This window comes from Chamaea fasciata, unplaced genomic scaffold, assembly GCF_029207755.1.
Source record: "Chamaea fasciata isolate MVZ Bird 193981 ecotype frontalis unplaced genomic scaffold, bChaFas1.0.hap1 SCAF_12, whole genome shotgun sequence".
NCBI classification, from domain to species: Eukaryota; Metazoa; Chordata; class Aves; order Passeriformes; family Sylviidae; genus Chamaea; species Chamaea fasciata.
In genome coordinates, this window is record NW_027094097.1 from 20,618,893 (window position 1) to 20,638,703 (window position 19,811).

Here is a 19,811-nt window from a genome sequence, read left to right on the forward strand (position 1 = left end):
TTTATGTATCTTGAAAAGGGTAGGAGTGTTGGCAGACTTAACAGGGAATTTTACAGTTTGAATTTTCAGAGGAAATGCTTGGTCTGGGTGCACAGTCATCAGGGAGAAATAACTGGTGCTGGTTTGGGGCAGGTGAGGGAGCTTCTCCCCATCAGAAAGAGAGAAGCTTGCAGTGTTGAGCAGGGCTAAGAGCAGGCATTTTCAAGGCTGCAGTCTGGAATCAGTGTTAAAGGGAACTAAGTGACGACTAATTCCTCTTGCAGCTTCTCAGTAATCTGTAGTTCAGATAATAAAGAGCTAAACTCCTATCACGCTTTCATGCTACCAGGGTATTCCCACCAGGAGTCACGACATAACTGGTGCCTAAATGGATATTTGTGTCCTTTTCCTAGGCTTTCCCTACACCAAGACCTGTCGCCTCACTAACACCTCGCGGGTGCCGGACGATGGCACTCAGCCTGCTGTTAGCAGCTTTGAGCAAATACTCAGCGACAGTGAGCCCTCCTGGAGGGAGGGAATTCATTTTTCTGTGAAGCCACGGGAGTTTACAATGAACCCCAGCGAAAGGACCCTCCAATCCCAGGAACACCAGGATATCGAGGTATGGGAAGAGTCCAGCCACACACACTTCAGCAGCGGGTCTGACGCTTCACGGGAGTGTGGGAGGGCTTTAGCTCTGATGCCAGCTCTGATCATCGTGTGAGCGAGGATCTGCACTGGCGTGGGGCCTCTGTGAGCTGGGTTACTCGGGACGTTCCTGAAGGAGCACTGATTTGTTTCCAAAATCACAAGCTGAAATCATGTCCCATAATGGTCAAGTACTGAAGGCATTTTGGTGTTTTTGAGAGCAATGTCTTTGATTGCAAGTGGGCAGAGGACGGACGAGGACCAAAGGTGGCTGTTAGACAGATGTCATTATATAAAGCAATTTGCTTTTCTTCTTGGTCTCATTTCTCCTGTCCTGGGGAGTAGAATGATTTGTGTTCACTGCAGGGATCTCCAGTGAAGGCAAAAAACTCTGCGGCCATGAACTGCCCAGCACCTGCTGGCCCACGCTTTGTCTTCAGCTTCCTGCTGTAAAGCTGAACTCATTCTGTTCAAGTCAGCAGATTTCCACTGCATTTATGTCATTGTAGTCAGATGAAAATTTGCCCCTTAATTTGAACACAGTGCTGCACAGAGCTTTAGTCTAATGTTTTAATTTAGCTGACCTATGCCCTGATAGCAAGGTGTGCTTAACAAATCTGGTATTTGCCAGAAGGCTTTTGTCACTCTTAGAGACTGCTCTACACGTGGAGCGGCAGAAGAATTAAGGCAAAATCCTCCCTTTACTTACCACAAAAACTGGAGGACATCACACGTGAGTCATGAGCTTTTGTAAAGAAGAATTTACTGCTCTTCTCTTCCACCAGGTGACCCTGTGTTCCAACACTGTGACGGAATACAACCGGAAATTGCTGGTGGACCTGGAGTGGTTTGGCAAGGGAGTGGCATCACTGATCATCAAGGCCAGGTACCAGCACTTCCCTGGCCTCCCCCAGCGCACTGCCTTGCACAGGATGTGCTGGCTGCAGCTCCCAAGGAGACGTGTTGTTTAATGACCTCATGTTCTGCCCAGCTGGACATGAGAACAGCAGTGCTTGAAAAGCAGCCTGTGGTGAAAAGCAGCCCTGCTGACAGCCCAGCGTGGTCCTGGGTCGTTTTCTAAAGGGACCAGGAATGATATCATTTATTGACCTGGTGCTTGAGGTGAAGCAAGTTTCCCAAGGGCCTCCTCGCCTTCTTCCTGCAAGAGGTGGAGTTGTGCTGGGTTGCAACCAGCCCGCGTTGGCTTGGGGCACACCAAGCAGTCTGCTGAGGGTCAGGGTCTGGTTCTGTTAACGAGGGCACGTGACAGTGGGGAAGTGGCTCACAGCAAGAGAGGTGAGGGCAGGATCTTCAGAGGGGAAATCAGTCCTTGATGTGGCAGGTCAGCTCTATTTTTTCCCCTTCTCTCTGCTTCCTGTTTTGAGCTTTGATGTTCTCAGGCTTAAAGCAAAAGTTGTTCTTGCTCCAGCAGAATTCCATCCTGCTGTGCTGCTCTAGGTGTCAGTTTAATGACAAGAGGGATGCAGTTCCCTGGTGCTGTTCCCACTCCCAGGCAGAGCCATCTCGTCAGTGCCTGGGCTGCCATGTTTGAAAAGCAAGTGCCATTGGGGACAGTCAGTATTTGGACCTGTGGAGTGAAGGACCAGGGGAGTTGTAGGAACTGGGAGGGAGTGATCTCCCACTCTGTGGGGCAGGTGATGTCTCATGCCCTCCAAGGCTGGGGCAAACAGCTGAGTTCTCAGGCAGGGTAACAGCACCATGGGAGAGAAGGGAGTCCTTTTTACTGAGACACTAGAGTCGTGTGTTCCTGGAGCCTTACTGAGCACTGATCCCTGTTGGGAAGGCTCCCCCAGAGCTCATGGATCACTGGGACTGTTCCAGGAGTTCTTGCAAACCTTCTTGGGTGAAGGAGGGGCTGAGGCAGCTGTGGGACCAAGTGCTCTGCCTGGGGCACTTGGCAGCCTCTGGGTGCTGCCTCTCAGGTTTTGCCCCTCCTCGACAAGACATGTTTGAGTGGGAAGACTTTGAAGGCAATTTTTCACCGTAGGGCTGTTAAATGTGTATTTGACAGTGACAAAGGTGTTGTGCTCCATTTCACAATCTTTGGGGGTAAACGTTCTCCATTCTCTCAGTATCTCTGATTCCCTTGGGGTCATCTCTTTGCCCAGATGTTTCGTTCCTGAGCTGCAAGTGTACCCCCAAAACCGGGGGATCCATGAGTGCGACCTGAAGGCGCCGTTCGTGAGGAAGTTCTTCATTTGGAATAACACCCACCTTCCTGGCTGCTACGGGCTTATTCCCCAGGTTTGGCATCGCATCCACCTCCTCCTCTCAAATATTACTGTGGAGATTATTAGGGGGGAAGAGGGTTTGGATAAGACCTTGCCGGTTTCTATTCAGTCTTAAAGATCTGCTGAGAACAGGATCCTACCTGAATGTTAGCTTTAGGATGCAGTTTAATCTCTTGAGGAAAGGGCTTACGTTCTAGTCTTCAGGGTGTTTTCTTGTGGGAGATCTTCGAGGGTTGTGAAAAGCTGCTGCATCCACAGACACCAGTGCTTGTGCTGGCAGCCTCCTTGCAGAACCCCCTGAGAATTCTAAGCCTACAATTCTTGGATCTTGTTTGTGCCTTTTACCTTTGTCCTGGGGATTTTTAAAAATGTGTGTAAGTTGCTGTTGGGATGGATGTTGAGGAGTTTAAAGTTTCTTCAGAGGTCCCTCTGAAGCTGGATTTGATTCTGTCCCTTCTAGGAACCCGAGGAGGACTCTCCTGTGCTCTACTCCAGCCCCAGACCCTGTGGGATTCTCCAGCCTCGGAGCGCTGCAGAGATTCCAGTTACAGTTGAAATCCAAAGATTGGGCAAGCGTTGCACCAGTGTTTGTACCGGCGTGTTTGGGGATGCAAGAAACCCACTGGTGAGTGCAAGGGGAGGTGTGTGCCTTCGTGCAACTGGTCCTGGCAGGGTGCACAGTGTGCGGGGATTCTTCCGGGGAAAAGAGGCACAGGCTGCTGTGGAGAAGGACAGCAGGGGCAGGTGGCATAAACAGCTCGTGCCTTATAGGTGGCAATGTCAGTGTCTGACCCAGAAGGTAGTTCATCTAAGCTGGAATTGAGGATCATTTTAATTACTCTTTAAAATGCTCTTAACTTTGGAAACATCTTTTTTAAAATGTTACCTCACAGCACAAAAGAGGATGTCAGAAGATTTCTGGGAACCTTGGGCTTTCTGTAAAAGAAAGGAAAGCTGGCATCTGAAGAGTAGTTGCAAGGATTTAAGCTTACATTAAAACATGGAAATGATGATGCCAAATTCCCTGGATGGCACCAAACATCTGAACCTGGGCCATTGTGGCACTGCATGTAAACCAGTCAACAGGGAGGACAGGCAGTGCAGGCTGTGCCAGGGAGCCTGAAGTTTGACTGAGCACTTGCTTTCAACTATCAGATTGCTTACCTAAAGAGAAGAGTTTCTCCCCACCCGAAGAACCAGTTGTTTAACTGTCAGCCTGATCTTAACTAGAGATTTCTTGCAAAGCTTCTACCTTTGGACCAATAATTTGTAGTTTGAAAGTTTCTCTTTACTTAATCCTTTTCAATTTGGAGGTGAATACATAAGCTTTATTTTTTTCCCCCCAAAATCCCAGGAATTCAGCTGGAGAATGGTAGCTGTCCCTAAAGAAATAACTTGAGCTGGGTTGAGCTGTTTAAGCTTTTTTAGGTTTCCCTGTTCGGGTTTGATTTTTTTTTTTTTTTTTAAATCTTTCTTGCCTGCTTTCTGTAACAGAGAACAGAACTACAGAGCCTTGGACGGCTGTCAGCAGTCTACATAAGTCCAAGGCTGATAGAGTTCGGCAGGATCCCAGTGCTAAGGCCTAATTCACAAGCTTTTGGCCTCTTCAACGAAGGTCTCGTCGATTTAGACTTCAGGCTAGAGATTGTAAGTATCTGTGGGGCCGTTTTCCAGGGAAATTGACTGGTTGACATTACAAGCTGCCATGACGTGGTTTTTATATGCATCGGCCTGTGTGAGAGGAAGCGAGATACTCCAAGATTCCATCTGGGTGAGGCAAAAGGAACCTGGCTCTGGAGTGGTTTTAGCTGGGGCACTCCTCAGTGAAATCAGGTGCAGAGATGTTGGAGCAGAAATTCGTCTGGATCGTGTTGACGAGTTCTCCCATAATTTTATGGAAGGTCTTTAGCTGTGTGTGTCACGGTTTTTGAGCTCTGAGATCAAGAGAAACCTGTGGTCCTTTGCTCCTCGGAGAGCATGGGTTTCCCTGTGCTTTCCCTGTGCCATCTACATTTGCTTTGTGCCAAACTGCTGTTCATGGTAGAGAAGAGGGTGTGAGGTCTGTCCTCAGACTGCTGGTGGGGAGGCAATTTTCACACCTGCTGTGGGTCAGGCCAGTTGGGCTGTCCACACAAAGACATGTGTGGGGGTTGTGCACCCCCCCAGCCTGTGGTCTCTGTGCCTTTGAAGAGCATCTTTGGGGACCGGCTGCAGAGAATGGCTGTTTAATATGTGAAGGCTGCATAGGGCAGAGGAGCTGGGGCTGCTCCCCTGGCAGGGAGAGCAGGGCTGCTGCAGCCAGGAAGGGCTTGTAGGCTGGGCCTGGGGCTGGGTGGGATGTCTGCTGGAGGGGGAGATCTCTGAGGGGCTTGAGGTCTGTTCTTCTCCATGCTGGGTGTGTTGAACTTGGAGCTGGTTAAAACCTGATCCTGTGGACTTGTTTGTGTCTGTGGATAAAGCATCAGGCCATGTGGGAAAGTCCAGCCACAGCCTCCTGAGCCAAGGAGGAGGGGCATGATTTTTCCTCTTGCTGCTTTTCCTGCAGTTTGGGGGATAAATGTAACCTTAAAGTGAGGGATTTTTCCAGGACAGCTTTCTCGAACTACACAATGAAATTCTGCCTTCCACCTCTTCAGGGAGCAATGCACCTTGGCTGGGTGGGCCTGGTGTGTAAAGGATGGGCTTCACGTGCTCGTTCCAGGGCTGGACCTGCAGAGCTGTGTCTGTACAGCTGTGCTGGTGCGGGGCCTTTCCTCCCTCCTTTGGGCAGCTTCCAGCTCTCTTGGCCAATCTGTGAAGCCCATGAGAAACCAGAGGACACGAGTTCTTAGGAAGAGTGGGCCATGCCCACTGAGCACATGTCATCCAGTTTTCCCTCTGCTTCCTGCTTTCCTGCTCTGCCATAACCATTTAGAGGTGACTTTTCCAAAGCAGAAGGCCCTGGGGCACCTCTCTACAGCGGATGATCAGTGGGAAGTGAGGGCCTCGGTCCTTTAGGGGACGTTGAAAAGCATTGAGGGCCTCTTGGGAAAGGATAGTTTGGTGTTGGGGTTTTGCTCAACTGGTTTTGCGGAGATATTCTTCAGGCTCTCAGCAGTGTCCTCCAGCTGTGTGGTTTCTGGAGTGGGATTTGAGCCGTCATGACTTCCTCTGGCCCTGAGCCTTTGTGAGAAGCCAGGAGAGAGAAAGCAGCTTTCCTTGGCACACACTCCAGAGAAGGACTGGGGAAGGAACACTCTCCTGAGGATAAGCGTCCCTTGGGTTGGGCAAAACTGGGTTAATTAGGTGAGAGTCTGTTAAAGGAGGGGAAAATACAGGTTGTGTAAGCTCTGCTGTTCCCCAATACTGCAGCTTAAATTTAGGGAAATTAGGCCTTTAGGATTTTTATCCTCCCCTCTTTAGTCTTCTCCTTTTCTTACACCCCATAAGAGACCAGGGTGTATGGTTTCCATCCTAAATGCACATTATGCGTGTCTTACAGGCTTGTAAACCTCACTGCTATGTTATTGAACCCAGGGAAGGAGTGATCCCCGCCAGGGGTGATGTTCATGTGACTGTCACAGCAACCCTGGATGACACTGGGGTTTTTGCTGATGCTCTCCAGCTGTTCATTGGGAACAGACTTTGGACCACCTCCACCCTCCTGGCTTTTGGCACTGGCACCACAATTGTCACAGACAAACCACTTGCCCCGGAGCTCAACTTGGGATACCAATTCAGGTAGGAGATCTCCCACTCCCACCTCTCCTTCTGTCTCAACAAGGAGCAGTTTTGCTGTAGTCCTTCAGGCACGATCTTCTTCAGTGTTCAAAGACCCTGACTCCTTCCCTGAAGGCAGAGATACCTTTAGAGACATGTGATGGCCAGTTGAGCGTTGCTAGGTACCCTCAAAAACCACTGAAAGAGAAACCAGTTGCTCAATTGCCACTGAATTGCCTTCAGTTCTAACACATCTATGTCCTCACTTGGTCAAGTAATGATCTCGCAGGCTCCCCCAGAACAAAAGGTTCCCAAAATGGCGCCTGGATGAGGCGGGCCCTCCGTGTGGCTGCGGGACCAAGGGAAGATGGCATCGCACCCTTCCCTTCCAAAATGGCACCTGCCAGGCAAGCAGGGGCCCTGGGAACAAAGAGACGGGAGGGTGACGACCCCCCTGGGAAGGCAGGAGCCCGCAGAGCAGTTCCAGAGGCAGATGGAAACTTGCTGGTTTGTGTGGGGCCTGCAGTGCCGCTGCCAACGCTTCCTCACGCTGCTCGTGGGCTCTGCTGCTGCCCTGCCTGCCCAGGACTGATGCTTGTGCGGGAGGCCAGAATGTTAGGGTGCCCTCTCAGGTGCATCACCTCTGGGTTTGACCGGCAGCCTCAGGATGGCCTAAAATATTAGCGAGGCAGCATGATCAGAGGTGTTTGAAAAGCAAAACTGTTTTAATTAAGGTGAAAATAAGAAGCCATGCAGAAAAAAGAGAAAAAGCTGTGCCGAGTGCAAGGAGGACCTTTGCACTTGCTACAACACCCCAAAAATGCCCTGAGGATCTTGGTCTATTCTCTTAAGCATGTAACAATCCAGGCCGGATTCTTGGCATCCTGCCCAATAGAAATAGGAACAGGGCTTGAGGCACAGTCTCAAAGATCCAAGGGCTGCGTCCGTCCTGGCACAAGGCCAAAAAAGGTATCAAAACCTCTGGTTTTTACCTCATGAGTGAAACAAAGAATGGAACCCAAATCCTTCCCTTAAATGGAAGCCTCCTTGCCACTGTGGGGCTGCAAACCCTACCAGGTGAGGTACACTTCTACACAGGACCTTGCTCATTTTTCCGTTGCCAGCAGAGTTTGCAAAGTTCACTTCAAAACAGTTTCTGATTGCGAAATGAAGTTTCTACAAATGACCACCAGTGCAAAACCAAAGCTTCTACGAACGAGAGAGCCCCTGCTCCCCTGGTTTCCTCTCCTAGAGCAGACAGATGATTTCTAGCAGCTTGCTGGGATTGTCCAGAAACTTCCTCCGCGCTGGCTTTTAAAAATGCCTGCAATCATACCCCCGCACACAAGGGCCTCAGGTGCAGGATCTCAAAGATTCAATAACAGTTTCGGGTGCAGATTAATGCAAAATACAGTAACAGTATGAATCACCCCAGAACACACATTTTGGCGGAAAACACCAGATCCTGTTAGCCTGGCCTGGAAAATGCTACATTACCATTAGAAACATATTCCTCTTTGCAATAACGACATCAGAAGGGCAGCTTATCAGACACTGTTCCCAGTCCACATTAAGAGCTGCAAATGAAGACGGTCTCCAAGCTATTAACAGCTCAGAATCCTCATTGGGAGCAATCTGATGACCAGGACAATAGCTTCTCCCATACTATTTTCCATTCTGGTTTCTCTTCTAGCCTCCTTCCCTGTGCTCGTCAGTTCAGACTAACAGATGGGGGCCACCACTTCCATCAGCTCTTCTGGAAGGTGGAATGTAACAGGCCAGGTGGGAAGGAGGGCCAGAGCACCTCAGCCCACAGTAGCCCCAAAGCCAAACGTGATTCCCAGAGGCCCGAACGTACGGCCCCCGTGTTTGGGCTGGAGCCGCTGTCAATGGACCTGAAGCCAGGAGAGTCTGTGGACTTGGTGCTGCCAGGCTTCTCCCGCAAGGCGCAGGTGAGGTCCCCACCACGGGCTGAGCTGGGGAAGCATCAGATCCCCTCCCCTGGGCTCGTTCCACAGTCCCTTGACATTTGCCTGGGGAAATGAGCAGGGGCCTTCAAGAAACTGGTTTAAGACCACACGTTTCTGTGGCAGCACCACTTACTTTCCTTGCTGGTCACCATCAGACCAGCTACAGCTTTATTGTGATTCCACAGCCACCAAAACCTAGTGCTGATCCCGAAGTAAGGGTAGAAGGAAATACTGCTCTTTTGGGGCAGACAGCGTTGCATGCTTTGTCAGCAAAGAAGGGCAGAGAAATAAGTTAGTACCACTTAGACTAGGAGCCCAAAAAGAAAGTGAATTAAACAAGTGCCAAGTGGTTCATCTGGGGTAAGCACAGAGTAAACCAAAAGCCATGTGAAGGGGGGGAGTTTCTCACAAGTGCCTTTTGTGGTTATTGGGGTGCAGTGCTACAGACAGTTGAGTGCAAAATAAATAAGCTGCATCACTGGAAGAAAAGCGGGCAGTGACCATAACTCTGTGGCAGGAATAGGGCGCGTGGTGGGTGGTGGGTGCTGAGCCAATGCTGGGCATTTGCTGGATGCCCTGCCACCACCCCCTGGTGACAAGTGACTCTTGCATGCAGGTGGTGCAGAATTACGCCATCTGCGAAGCTGTCATTGGGACAGGCGGCTCGATGAAGAAGATAACAGAAGCAACCATTACCTGCGAGTTTATTGATCCCACTATAAATTTATCAGCCAGACAATTCTCTTTCCGGGTGGAGAAGGTAAGTAAGTGTCTGGATTGCATCCTGGCATTGAACAGCATGGCTGAGGGCGGGGTGTGCTTGTGTAAAAGCCCCTCTTTACCCTTCCTGAGGCACTTTGTAAAGTGAGGGGAGATGCTTTTAGAGATGAGACTGGTATTTAACGTCCCCAAAGTAAAATTGCAATTACAGCTGCACTGCCAAGGAGGATCGTGGCCACCTCCAGAGAAATGCCAGTTTCTCTGCTCACAGTAAAGGGAGGTTTCTGAGGATCCTCCAGGGCACGGTGATGTCTGTACACCGATGCTGTAGGAAAGCAGGGAAAAAATGGAGATTCCTGTGAATTCCTCAGGCTGACAAGGAAAAACCCAGCATCTCCTGTGTCTCTTTGCCTTCTCTGCTGTTGGCATGAATGCTGTATGGTATAGCTATATGGTATAGCTCTGTGCATTTCCCTAAGCCTCACCTGCTTCAAAGCACCCCCAGACACCCTGCAGCTGCAGTGATGATAACACTGAGGCAGAGCAGGTGCCCTTTAATCTCGGGATCCCAAGTCCAGCATCATGCTTCCCTCTCCTGCAAGTTGTCTGAAAAAGAGAAGATGTTTCATTAGTTGGTTTCTGTAGTTTCAGGCCTCTCCTCTGGTTCCCAGGTTTCCACTCAAGTACAGAATCCCTGGAACAGGCAGTTCCGATGTAATTAGAAGCTTTTCAGCTCTCCCGGATTCTGCCTGGGTTCTGCTTGACGCCACACACACAAACTGATTTATTGCATGCTATGGCACCTATTTGATACCAGTACATGCAGAACTAGTTTCCCAAACTCCCTGGTTTCTCTAAACCATGCAGGAAGCCCAGCAGAATGCAGACAAGGAAGGAAGAGCCTAGGCTGATCATAGCTTTGAGACCACAGACACCTTGTCCCTGTAGCAGGGACTGCAGGACGCATCCTGCAGACAAGCTGCTTTATGAGCCAATAAGGTTGTAAGAAATGGCTGTATGTGAGTGAAGATCATCTAGTGCTGCTCTGTGCAATAGAGAGACAAAACTGGAGACAAATGGTCTGGATTCCCTTTCTGGTGTAGATCTTGTTCAAGCAGCTGCCTCCTCTCAGGGCCCCATTTGCTCATCTGTACCTGGGAGTGTTTCCCTGTCCCCCAGAGGGTGCTGTGGTTTCTAAACATGAAAAGCATCTGCTGTAAAGAAAAATCTCCTGGAAGTGTAGAAACAAATAAAAAGGGTAAAAAGAAATGCGTGCACTTCTGGGACTGAAAACTGCGAGATGCAGCAGAAGCAGGTCTGTGGCTAGCTGAGGTTGGGTCTGTGGCTAGCTGAGGTTGTTTTTCCTTGTCTCCTGTTTGTGTAGAAACCCAGTGATGTCCTGACTCTGCAGTACCAGCCTTTGGCTATAAAGAACACCTGCCGGCTGCCACTCGACCTTATGCTCTACTTGGAGCAGCCGTTTCAGGTCTGCAGTGAGGACCAGCAGCCACTCCCACATGGCCAGGTGAGCAGCCCCGGACTCCTGCAGTGGGGTTTGAAGAGGAGGGATGCGGTGATGCACTTCTGTTGGGACGTCCTTAAGTCAAGAAGTTTAATCTGTAGCGTCAGCAGTGGGATGGCCTGAACTGCATCAGCAGAGCTGCTGAAGGAATCAAAAACTTATCTGAGTTGAGAAGATCCACCCTGGCTTTCAGGCACAGGGAGAAGGGAGCAGGCAACTAGGTCTGGGCAAGCCATGCCGTGAAGGTGTCTCCTGGAAAGCATCCCAGCTCTCCAGCAGCCACCCCTTGTATTGCTGCTGAGCACAGAAACGTGAGCCTGAGGGAATCCTGGACTCGAGTGTGGTGCCCGCAGTCAGACCCTTGCTGTAAAGAAATGAACGATGAACTGAGAAGCCCATGCTGGTGTCACACTTGGAGCATTTACTGGTTCATGCTGTCAGACCTTGGGATGTCATCCCACAGGTGACTAATTATTGTTCATCTGCTTGCAGCCTGTGACAGTGGACGTAGGGCAGACCTGTCACCTCTACATCGCATTTGACCCAGCTTATGGACTGGATTTTAATAGCTGGAAAACAATGAAGATCCTGAAGATAGAAATGGTCAGGGGCCATCCTTATGTGGAGCGTATCACCCTTTGCGGGGAAGCCCACTTCCCAAATCTCCAAATCCAGCCCAGCACCCTGGAATTTGGCGGCATCGTGGCTGGCACGAAACAGGAGCGTTCTCTGGAGATGACCAACTGCAGCCCACTTCCCGTCAAGTACCACTGGTCATTCCAGATGGACGACCATGTGAAGAAGTTGAGGTATGTGCACCTTTGCCCTGTCCTTGAAGCTCTTCTTCCTGGTGTCCTGTTAGTACTTGGCAAAGAACAAAGCTGTTTGCCTAGGAGCTGACAAACTGCTTCTGCCTTGTCCTTGTGCAAATAACACTGACCGGCTGCGGTCAGGCTGGATGCTCAGGGAATAGGTTTGCCACCAATTTGGTGCTCATCGTGGTTTCCCCTGGGAAGGAAAGCTGGGGCAAAGGCTGCTTTCTCAGACCTCCGTGGCCTGAGGCACTGTCCACCCTGATGAAGGGCTCCTAGTCCCAGCTGCCACAGTGCTGCTGGAGGCCCTTTTGGCCCCTTTGCTTTGGGATGGGTCCTCTCTGCAGGAGCTGCTCTCTGCTCCTTGCCTTCCTCCCTTGCGCTGTGCTGGAGGACGCCCAGAAAGTCCCAACACCAGAGAAAGAGCTACTTAGCAACTGGGCTGATGCTGAACCTCTTGTTACCTTCCCTTTCCTTCTTTTCTGAGACAACTCCTTTAGTGCCAGGACAAATTCTTTCCCAGGGGTCAGCTTTCAGTGGACACCTTGGATTCCTCACGACCCTCTTTTGTGACACTTGTTACTCACGTTGACTTTTCCCCACTGCAACATGTCCCTTATAGGTTCTGTACTGCTTGACAGCAGGACTTGTTCATCACATCATCTCCTATCCCTGCCTCTCGCTCCACTGCTTTAGAGTGAAAAATGTTGTCTGGGCACCATGGTCCTGTGAAGTTGCCTCAAACCATTCATTAAAACTAAAGACAGTGGAACAGATGATTAGGGATCTCTTGGGGGTTATGGTGAGAGAGCGCCTCATGCAGAAATGAAACCCAGCCTTAGATAACAAGCTACAAAGCGAAAGACAGTTTTTCTCTGGGGAGCAGGCACTGAATGCCTGTCTGGGAATGGAGCATCCAGGTTGTGTTTGACTGCGTGGGAAGCGCTTGTATCTCAGCAGGGTGACAGGCAGGCATGGCACAACTTTGTCCCTCACGTGGCATTAGAAACACAAGCAGAGTTACCCTGAGCACCTGCTTCAATTTAAAATGGGGAATGTGACCTGAGTCACCCGGGAGTGCTGGAAAATGTCAGCCAACCTCCCCAACACTCTCAGGGAAACATTCGTGATAAATACCTGGTAAAGCCGCAGAGTTTCTGGCGTTGGGCGCTGGGGGGGCTGTGCCGGCTCATCACTGGCTGGGTCTGCCCCTTGGTGCCTCAAATCTCCCCTTTTTCTTGCCTTCCCTGTCTTTTCCTCTCCCACTGTGTTTTTTTGCATCCCCACAAGGTGTTAATCTGTGTCCACTGTAGTTCCTCGCTGCGAGCAGTAGCAGCTGCCTGCACCACTGCTACCTCAGTGTCAGCCCTGGGCCACCTTTAGATGGGACCTGCTCCAGCCTGGATTGGGAAGGGCTGGATCAAACCATTTCTCAGTTCAACGCACCAGCACCCACCCAGGGGCTGCATCCTGAGCAGGAGCTACTGGTGCAGGTGTCCTTTCCTCCCACTGCAGGTCCCTGGTCATAGTTACGTTCTTTTCCAGACATGAGCTTTGCCCACCTAAATCCCAACCCAAACCACCGACGACGGTGTCATTCCCTTTGGATAAGCCGGCAACTCAGTGGAGACACTTCAAGATTAGAAAAGCGGAGGAGCCAGCCACAGCCCTGGAAGAATCACGGGATCTTGGCCAATCTTCAGGAGCAGAGGTAGATTTTCTTGTACACCTACTGCTTGCGTTACCTCCCTAGCTTGCCACCAACAAGTCCTGCTCGTGCTGACCTCCCTTTTTGCCGCCCTGCTGTCCTGTGCCCTGAGAGCGGGCTGGGCAGCAGGGCCGGTGGCTGGACATGGGGTGTGTGGGAGGGAGAAACAGGAGAGTTCTCCTTGGAGAAACCTGCTCAGATGCTGTGTTGAGTGTGGGTTTTTTGCCTTGTTTTCTTCACAATGTAAGATGAGGCTTTTGTCTGCATCATGATGATAGGACCTCCAGCTTCCTTCCCAGAGCAAGCTGTGATGAGTCCTGATCTCCATGTACCCTCTTCCCGACCCAGCCAGACGACCTCTTTCCAGATCTCTCTCTTCACCCAAGAGCTGGTATCGCAGTGGTGGCTCTGAAGCTGTCTTACAAAATGAGACTTTGCAAAGTGGCTGTCTCTTCCTCCTAGCATAGAAAATGGCTTGTTTTTCAGGTGCCACCACGTACTTGGGAGAAGTATTACGTCCCACCAGGGTTGGAGGGAGTCACCTTTTTCATGGACTTAGGGTACACTCCCCTCGAAACTGAGAAGGTAAGAGGGAATCTGTCTCACTCCCACTTTTCCAGTGTGGCAAGCAGGGCTGTAGCTCCCAGTCCCACTGGTGGCCCTCAGCATTGCCCACAGCGGGGCCTCACATCCCTCCGGACCCATCGCAAAGTGCTGCTGAAGCAACTGGTTGTTAGAGAGGCTGTGCAGGACATGTTGTAGGGCTGCCCAAGGACGCTGTGCAGCACCGATGGAGGGCATTGCTCCCCTTGGACCTCATCAGGTGGTCCTTAGGAAATTTTTGCTGGAGCACGTTGAGAAAGCGGCATAGAAATCAGAGCGGGGCGGGGAAAGCATCAGGAGTCAGATGAGCTGGGCTGGAATCCTTCCCTGAGCTCCAAGAGCTCTGGCTCTGAGTCGCCTCCTTTTCTAAAAGCAGTAAGAAATGCTTTTTAAGGGCAAGTTGTGCATCAGAGAGAATTTCTACTGCCAGGACACATCCCAGTTCACTTTCATGTAGTGTATTAATTAATGCATTGATCTGCGAGTATGGGAGAAGATTTTCCCCATGGTCCCTCCACTGGTCACTGGCATGGATACAAGATGAGATTAGGATGATTCTGGCTGTGTTTGAGGAACAGTCCCCTCTGGCTACAGCTGCACTTTGCTCCAAGAAGCTCTTCTGCATCCAATTCCATGCTCAACACCTCAGTCTCTCCTGTCCTCCGTCCAGGTTTTCAGTACCCTGCCGATGTCGGGTGTGCTGCAGCCAGGAGAGACACAGCAGGCCTCCTTCACCTTCTTTGGCCTTCTCGACACCATCGCTCGTGTCACGGCGCTGTGCCACGTGGAGGGAGGCCCCACCTACAAGGTGAAGCTGACCGGGGAGGCCTCACGTGTCAGCTACTTGCTGAGCTCCCGGGAGATTGACTGTGGCTTACAGGTACCCCACATGTCCCCTGGCACAGCTCCCTGCCCTGCAACCATGGCCAGCGGGTTCCTGCCCGCCTCAGTCCAGGCCTCCCTCCCCTTCCCAGCCCCTTTGTTGGCCTGGGGCTTGGAAGTACAACCTTTGAGGGACAAATCTGGCATCCAAGCTGGTTTCAAATGGTCATCTCCAAGCCTCCCCAAAATGTTGAGAAAGGTACCCTGAGAAACACTGCCTCCTGGGGCAGGCAGGGTCCCAGTGGGGATGCTCTGAAGGACATGTCCCTGAGACATCCCTCTGCTGATCCATTCCCAAAGCCTGACCTCCAAGGAGATGCTCTTGTATAAAGCTCTTGCTTAACCCACACAATAATCAGGGGAAGAATTTGGGCTTCCAGTCACTACAGTTGCAGAGACTGTCCCAGAAGAATCCCCACTTCGCTCTTTTTCAGTTGAAAGCCCACAGGTATTTTCAGCTGCTGGCCCTGTCTGTGTAGCCCTGTGTGACTTCCTTGTTGCAGTATGTTGCTTGCCAATACTTGCGTGCAGGTGCCTTTTCTTCTGGAATGCCTGTCTTAGAAATGCACTGGCTTTTAGATACAATTCAATGGGGACAAAGTCATTGAAGCAAAAGAAAACTGTTCATTAGTAACAATTCAGCTGAGCCGGGTGTGTCTCCCTCCCCGAGAGCCGGGAGCCCAGCACACACACCCCTTTCACCAAAACGGCTTCTTTTATTCTTTTTACCCGGCCAGGGTGGTCCCTGTCCTCCTTCCCATCGGATGGTACTCGGGAACTTCCATTCTCTCTGACCGCCAACTCTTCTGTCCCCTCCCCTCTCATCCTACTGCCTTTTAGTCAGGTCTTCAACCCTGCCCCTCTCCCAGCTCACAGCAACACCCAACAACACGACCTGAACAAATCCAAACAATCCAAACAACAACACGCAAGAACCAACAACTTTCTTTCTTTAACCTCGTAACTCTTGGATTCATCTCACGCACCTCAGTGCCACCTCCTTTGTTTCTCCTGGCAGTTGGTGACCCCTGAGAGCACAGAGGGCCTGTGTCCCCTGGTTCATTTATTACTGGCCCTCACGTGGTCGTCACCACATGTCTGTGTGCTGCCAGAGCTCCCTGGTCCTGTGCAGGTGCCCTGTGCCTGGGGCTTGCCCAGCTTCCCAAGGGCCCGTATCTCCTCCCTGGTCCCTGCTCCCAGGTCTGCTTTCAACCCCGGGAGAGAGGAAGGAAATTCCCAGCACCAGGCCCGGGTCTGTAACTTCCTGCTCCTGTGCTTTCTCTCCAGATGTTTAATGAAATTCATCACACCACGGTCACCCTGGAGAACACCTGCAATATGGAATTCAACTGGGTGCTAAACCCTAGCACTGCAGACCAAGATCTGCCTGGTGTGTTTCTGGTCAAGCCCACCGCAGTAAGTAGCACAAGTGACTCACCCCAGCCCTGTGTCGGGTGGCCCAGGAGAGTGTGAAAGGGGAAAAAAGAGGGGGCGGGGGGGGGGAAGGGGACAAAAAAGTCAGAGGGGAATACCCCAAACCCAGCCATGAGAGAGAGAAGGGTGTGAGCGATTTCTGCTGGGAGCAGAGAAGGTCAGACAAGTGCTGTCCTGATAGACTCCCCCACGGCCTTGGCTGGCGGGTGGCTCTGCTGTCTCACGGCAGACACCGGCGGAAGGCACAAGTGTGTTGGTCACTGTCCCGTCCCGCTGTAAGGGGAGCAGAGGAGAATTCTTTTTGATAGATTTCTCGGGCGAAAATAAGGCACAAACGCAGCAAATATTACATCTGGAAATTGGTAAAGAAAGGGTACGGCCCCGACCAGAAGGGGACAGAAAAGAGAGCAGAGAGAGAAAAATGAATGAACAACAGAGGGAGTAACAGAAGCCAGGGACAGAGCGGTACCGCTGGAAGCCTGGGGCGCTGTGTCGGCGTCCTGCTCGGCGGCTGGAGCAGGAGCCCGTGTGCGGCCAGCGCCCCGAGCGTGCTGCCGCGGCGGGCTGGGCGCGCTCCGCGCCCGCGGCAGGCGCGGCGGTCCCGCGGGCTGCGGCGTCCGGGCTCCGCAGCTGCGGCTGGGCACGGCCGGCGCGGCGGCTGCTCCCGCGGGGCAACGGCGGAGCGCTGCGGGGCCGTGGCCGGCGGGGAAGCGGCGACAGCGGGGTAGGCAGGCGGGGAAGGAGCGGCTCTGCAGGGAGCCGGGCCCTCCAGGTGCTCCCGGCACGACCACAACCAAAAATGGCGGGGGGAAATTGGCAGCGTTAACTGCTTTTGTGCGCCGAGATTCCTCCCGTAATTCAGCCCTTTTGGGAAGACTTAGTCAGACGGGCAAAGTTTGCCCGGGCTTCGCGGTCTGCCCTCCCCCAAGGGAGAGGTCGCTTGCAGCCCCCCCGAGACGGGGCCTGCCTGCATCTTCTCCTTGCAACCTCCTCCACGCCTGGAGTGTGTTAAGGCTCCCAACGCGACTGCAGCCCCTGTAGTAATTTTTCACCCCGTGTCAGAAAATGGATTTATAACATATGGTGAGGCACAAATAAAAATGGAATTGGTTCCCCACTGCGGCGGTGCGTGTCCTCCCACGGCCGGCTAGCCCCGACACGCCCCCACACGATCTATAGAAATGTGGGATCTTGGCTGCCGACCTGCCCTGCCACGTTGCGAGTGCGGAGGAAGAAAGACGGGACTCTCAAGAGGCCTGACTGCAACTTGGGTTTATTGGTAGGAAGGAGGGAGCCCTCAGCCTGCGACCGGTGCTTCAGGGAGACCCTGAATCTCAGGAGGGAGAGGGTTTTATACAGTGGCTGGAAGCTCAGGGTGGGTCCACGTGCAACCAGTGGGGTATAACTGGGGAGTGTCTACTGACGTAACAAGCATTAACATTAAATACCAATGATCCGAAGGAAGGAGGGGAAAGCTTCCAATCCAGCCAGTCGCCAGAGATCTCCCTTCGAAGCTTCTGGACCCGGGGGACAGGCCCTGGGTGACTGGCAGGGTGGGAGGGTTTCCCGACGAATGGTGGACAGGTAACCAAGGCGGGAAAGGTGAACCAAACAGGGGTTGTATGTGGGGCAGGCTGAGGGAGAAGCTTACAGTTTGTAACAAAAGGGACCTAAAAATACAACGGCACTGAACCAGGGTACAAAGAACAACTATCTTACATTAAAACTCATGATAAAGATCACGCCACCGCACCTCACAGTCACTCTGGGGACCCCGACGGCTGAGATGTCAGGCTGCTGGCACTGGAGCGTTTCTGAGGGTCGCCTTACCCAGGCTGTGTGATCACACAGGACATTGTCCTTTGCCCTGCCTCCCCGTTGCCAGGGCTAAGAACCACTTACATAGCCCTTCAGTAGGCGTGCTGGTCCCTGCCTCCTGCAGCTTTGTGCTGTGCAGAGGCTTTGTGGGGCAGTGAGGGGGCCGGGGAGCAGCGGGGCTGGAGGAGCGATGAGAAAAATTTGCAGCGTCATCCCACCATTTGTCCAAGCTTCTCAGTCCTGCCTGGGTGTCTTTGAGCCGAAGCAGCACTCCTGCCTTTGTCCCTCCTTGCAGTGGGAAGAGGGAGCCGATTGGCTTTCCCATTTCTTCATGCCTGTCCTACAAGGGATGGGAGGAGCTGCTGGCCCTGCTGAGTGCGAGGGCTTCTCTTCCATAGCCAAAAAAGCCTTTTCTTGTTGAGGCGGGCTCTTGCTGGCAGAGGGCGAACCCCATGAGCAGCAGAGCTGTGCTCACATCACATCAGGCTGTGCTGGGGCTGCAGGCAGATGAGCTCTTGGGAGGACACACTGCACCCCCCGGGTCAGTGGCTCGATCTTTTGGGCACAAGGAAGGTAGGAGGTGTGAGAAGCAAAGCCCACTCATCAGTTAAAATTTCAAGAAAATTTAATATGAGACAATAGGGGCCAAAGTCAATAAAGCAGAAGGAACAGCACTGCCTGCTTAGCCACATTAGCTGCAGCCAGAGGCACACACCAGTCAACACAACACCCCTTGTATAGCCGGGGTATTGCATCAGCCCAATGCGTATTTACAAGCAGTTCTTTGTATTCCAACGTTTTAACAGAGTTCCTTCTCCGTCCGGCCTTTTTGGAGCATATGCGGTTGTCCTAGTCCTGGTCCTTTGTTACTTTTTGACACATTCAACAGGCTTCAATTCCTTCATTGGTTAAATGTTAATATTACAACAATTCTTCACCAGCATTGGTATCACAACAAAACATTTGAATTAAAAGAACTCTAAACTTCAGCAAAACTTCTTTTACAAAAGTCAACATTATAAAACATACAGTGTTTACTCTAACAATTGCAAAAGCCAACACTGTAATGTATTTATCATGATGGTGGTGTGGTTTGATGGCTTCTTGTAGATGAGAACCTGTCTTCTCAGCCTGTCTGTCCCCTGAACCATTCCCCATCAAACTCTGATGCATCCCCTCTCTCTTCTCCTGTCCCTGCAGGGCTCCATTGCACCTGGCGAGACGCAAGAGCTGAATTTTTCTTACGTGCCAGGATTACCAGGAGCCTTCAGCAGGACTTACCACCTCAAAGTGGGTGACCTGGAGCCAGAAAGTATCCGTCTGAAAGGAGAAGCATCCTTTCCCATGTTTAGTGTGAACCTGCCCTGGAACATCAAAGGTGGGCACTGCCTGTCTGCCTCCAGGAGGGGCCCCTCTGGTTTTGTTCCCTACCATATGCCCACGGGGCAGCTCGTGCCCACCTCCAGCAAGCCTGGAGGGTTGCAGGACTCCCAGAGCAACTCAAGCTCTCTGGTTGCCTCATGAGTCTTGAGCAAGGATCCCATGTGGTCTTTGTCCCAGGAACCATCCTGCAGAGCTTGCCAGCACATCTGGCAGGGTTCTGAAGGGTGATGGCTAGACTGAAAGGCTTGGGAAAGCTCTAGGAGAGGCTGGCAGGGCTTCTGGCAGGGTTGGATTTGTGTGACATTGCAGGGGATGAGATGCTCCTCTGTGGGGAGGCAGATGGGTGAGGATGCAGAGAGGAGCAGCAGCATCCACTTTCCA

General features: G+C 51.8%; 1 protein-coding gene across 1 annotated transcript in view; it reads left to right on the plus strand.

Moving 5' to 3' along the window:
* LOC136296101 (hydrocephalus-inducing protein homolog) overlaps positions 1-19,811 on the plus strand; it is a 199,731-nt gene that overhangs the window by 157,107 nt on the left and 22,813 nt on the right. The window contains 15 exon segments of the mRNA XM_066194924.1: positions 393-601; positions 1,413-1,513; positions 2,757-2,892; positions 3,340-3,504; positions 4,374-4,526; positions 6,361-6,599; positions 8,272-8,530; positions 9,165-9,308; positions 10,653-10,793; positions 11,283-11,599; positions 13,148-13,313; positions 13,797-13,895; positions 14,584-14,793; positions 16,083-16,211; positions 19,248-19,425. Coding sequence (XP_066051021.1) covers positions 393-601; positions 1,413-1,513; positions 2,757-2,892; positions 3,340-3,504; positions 4,374-4,526; positions 6,361-6,599; positions 8,272-8,530; positions 9,165-9,308; positions 10,653-10,793; positions 11,283-11,599; positions 13,148-13,313; positions 13,797-13,895; positions 14,584-14,793; positions 16,083-16,211; positions 19,248-19,425 — 2,646 coding nt within the window.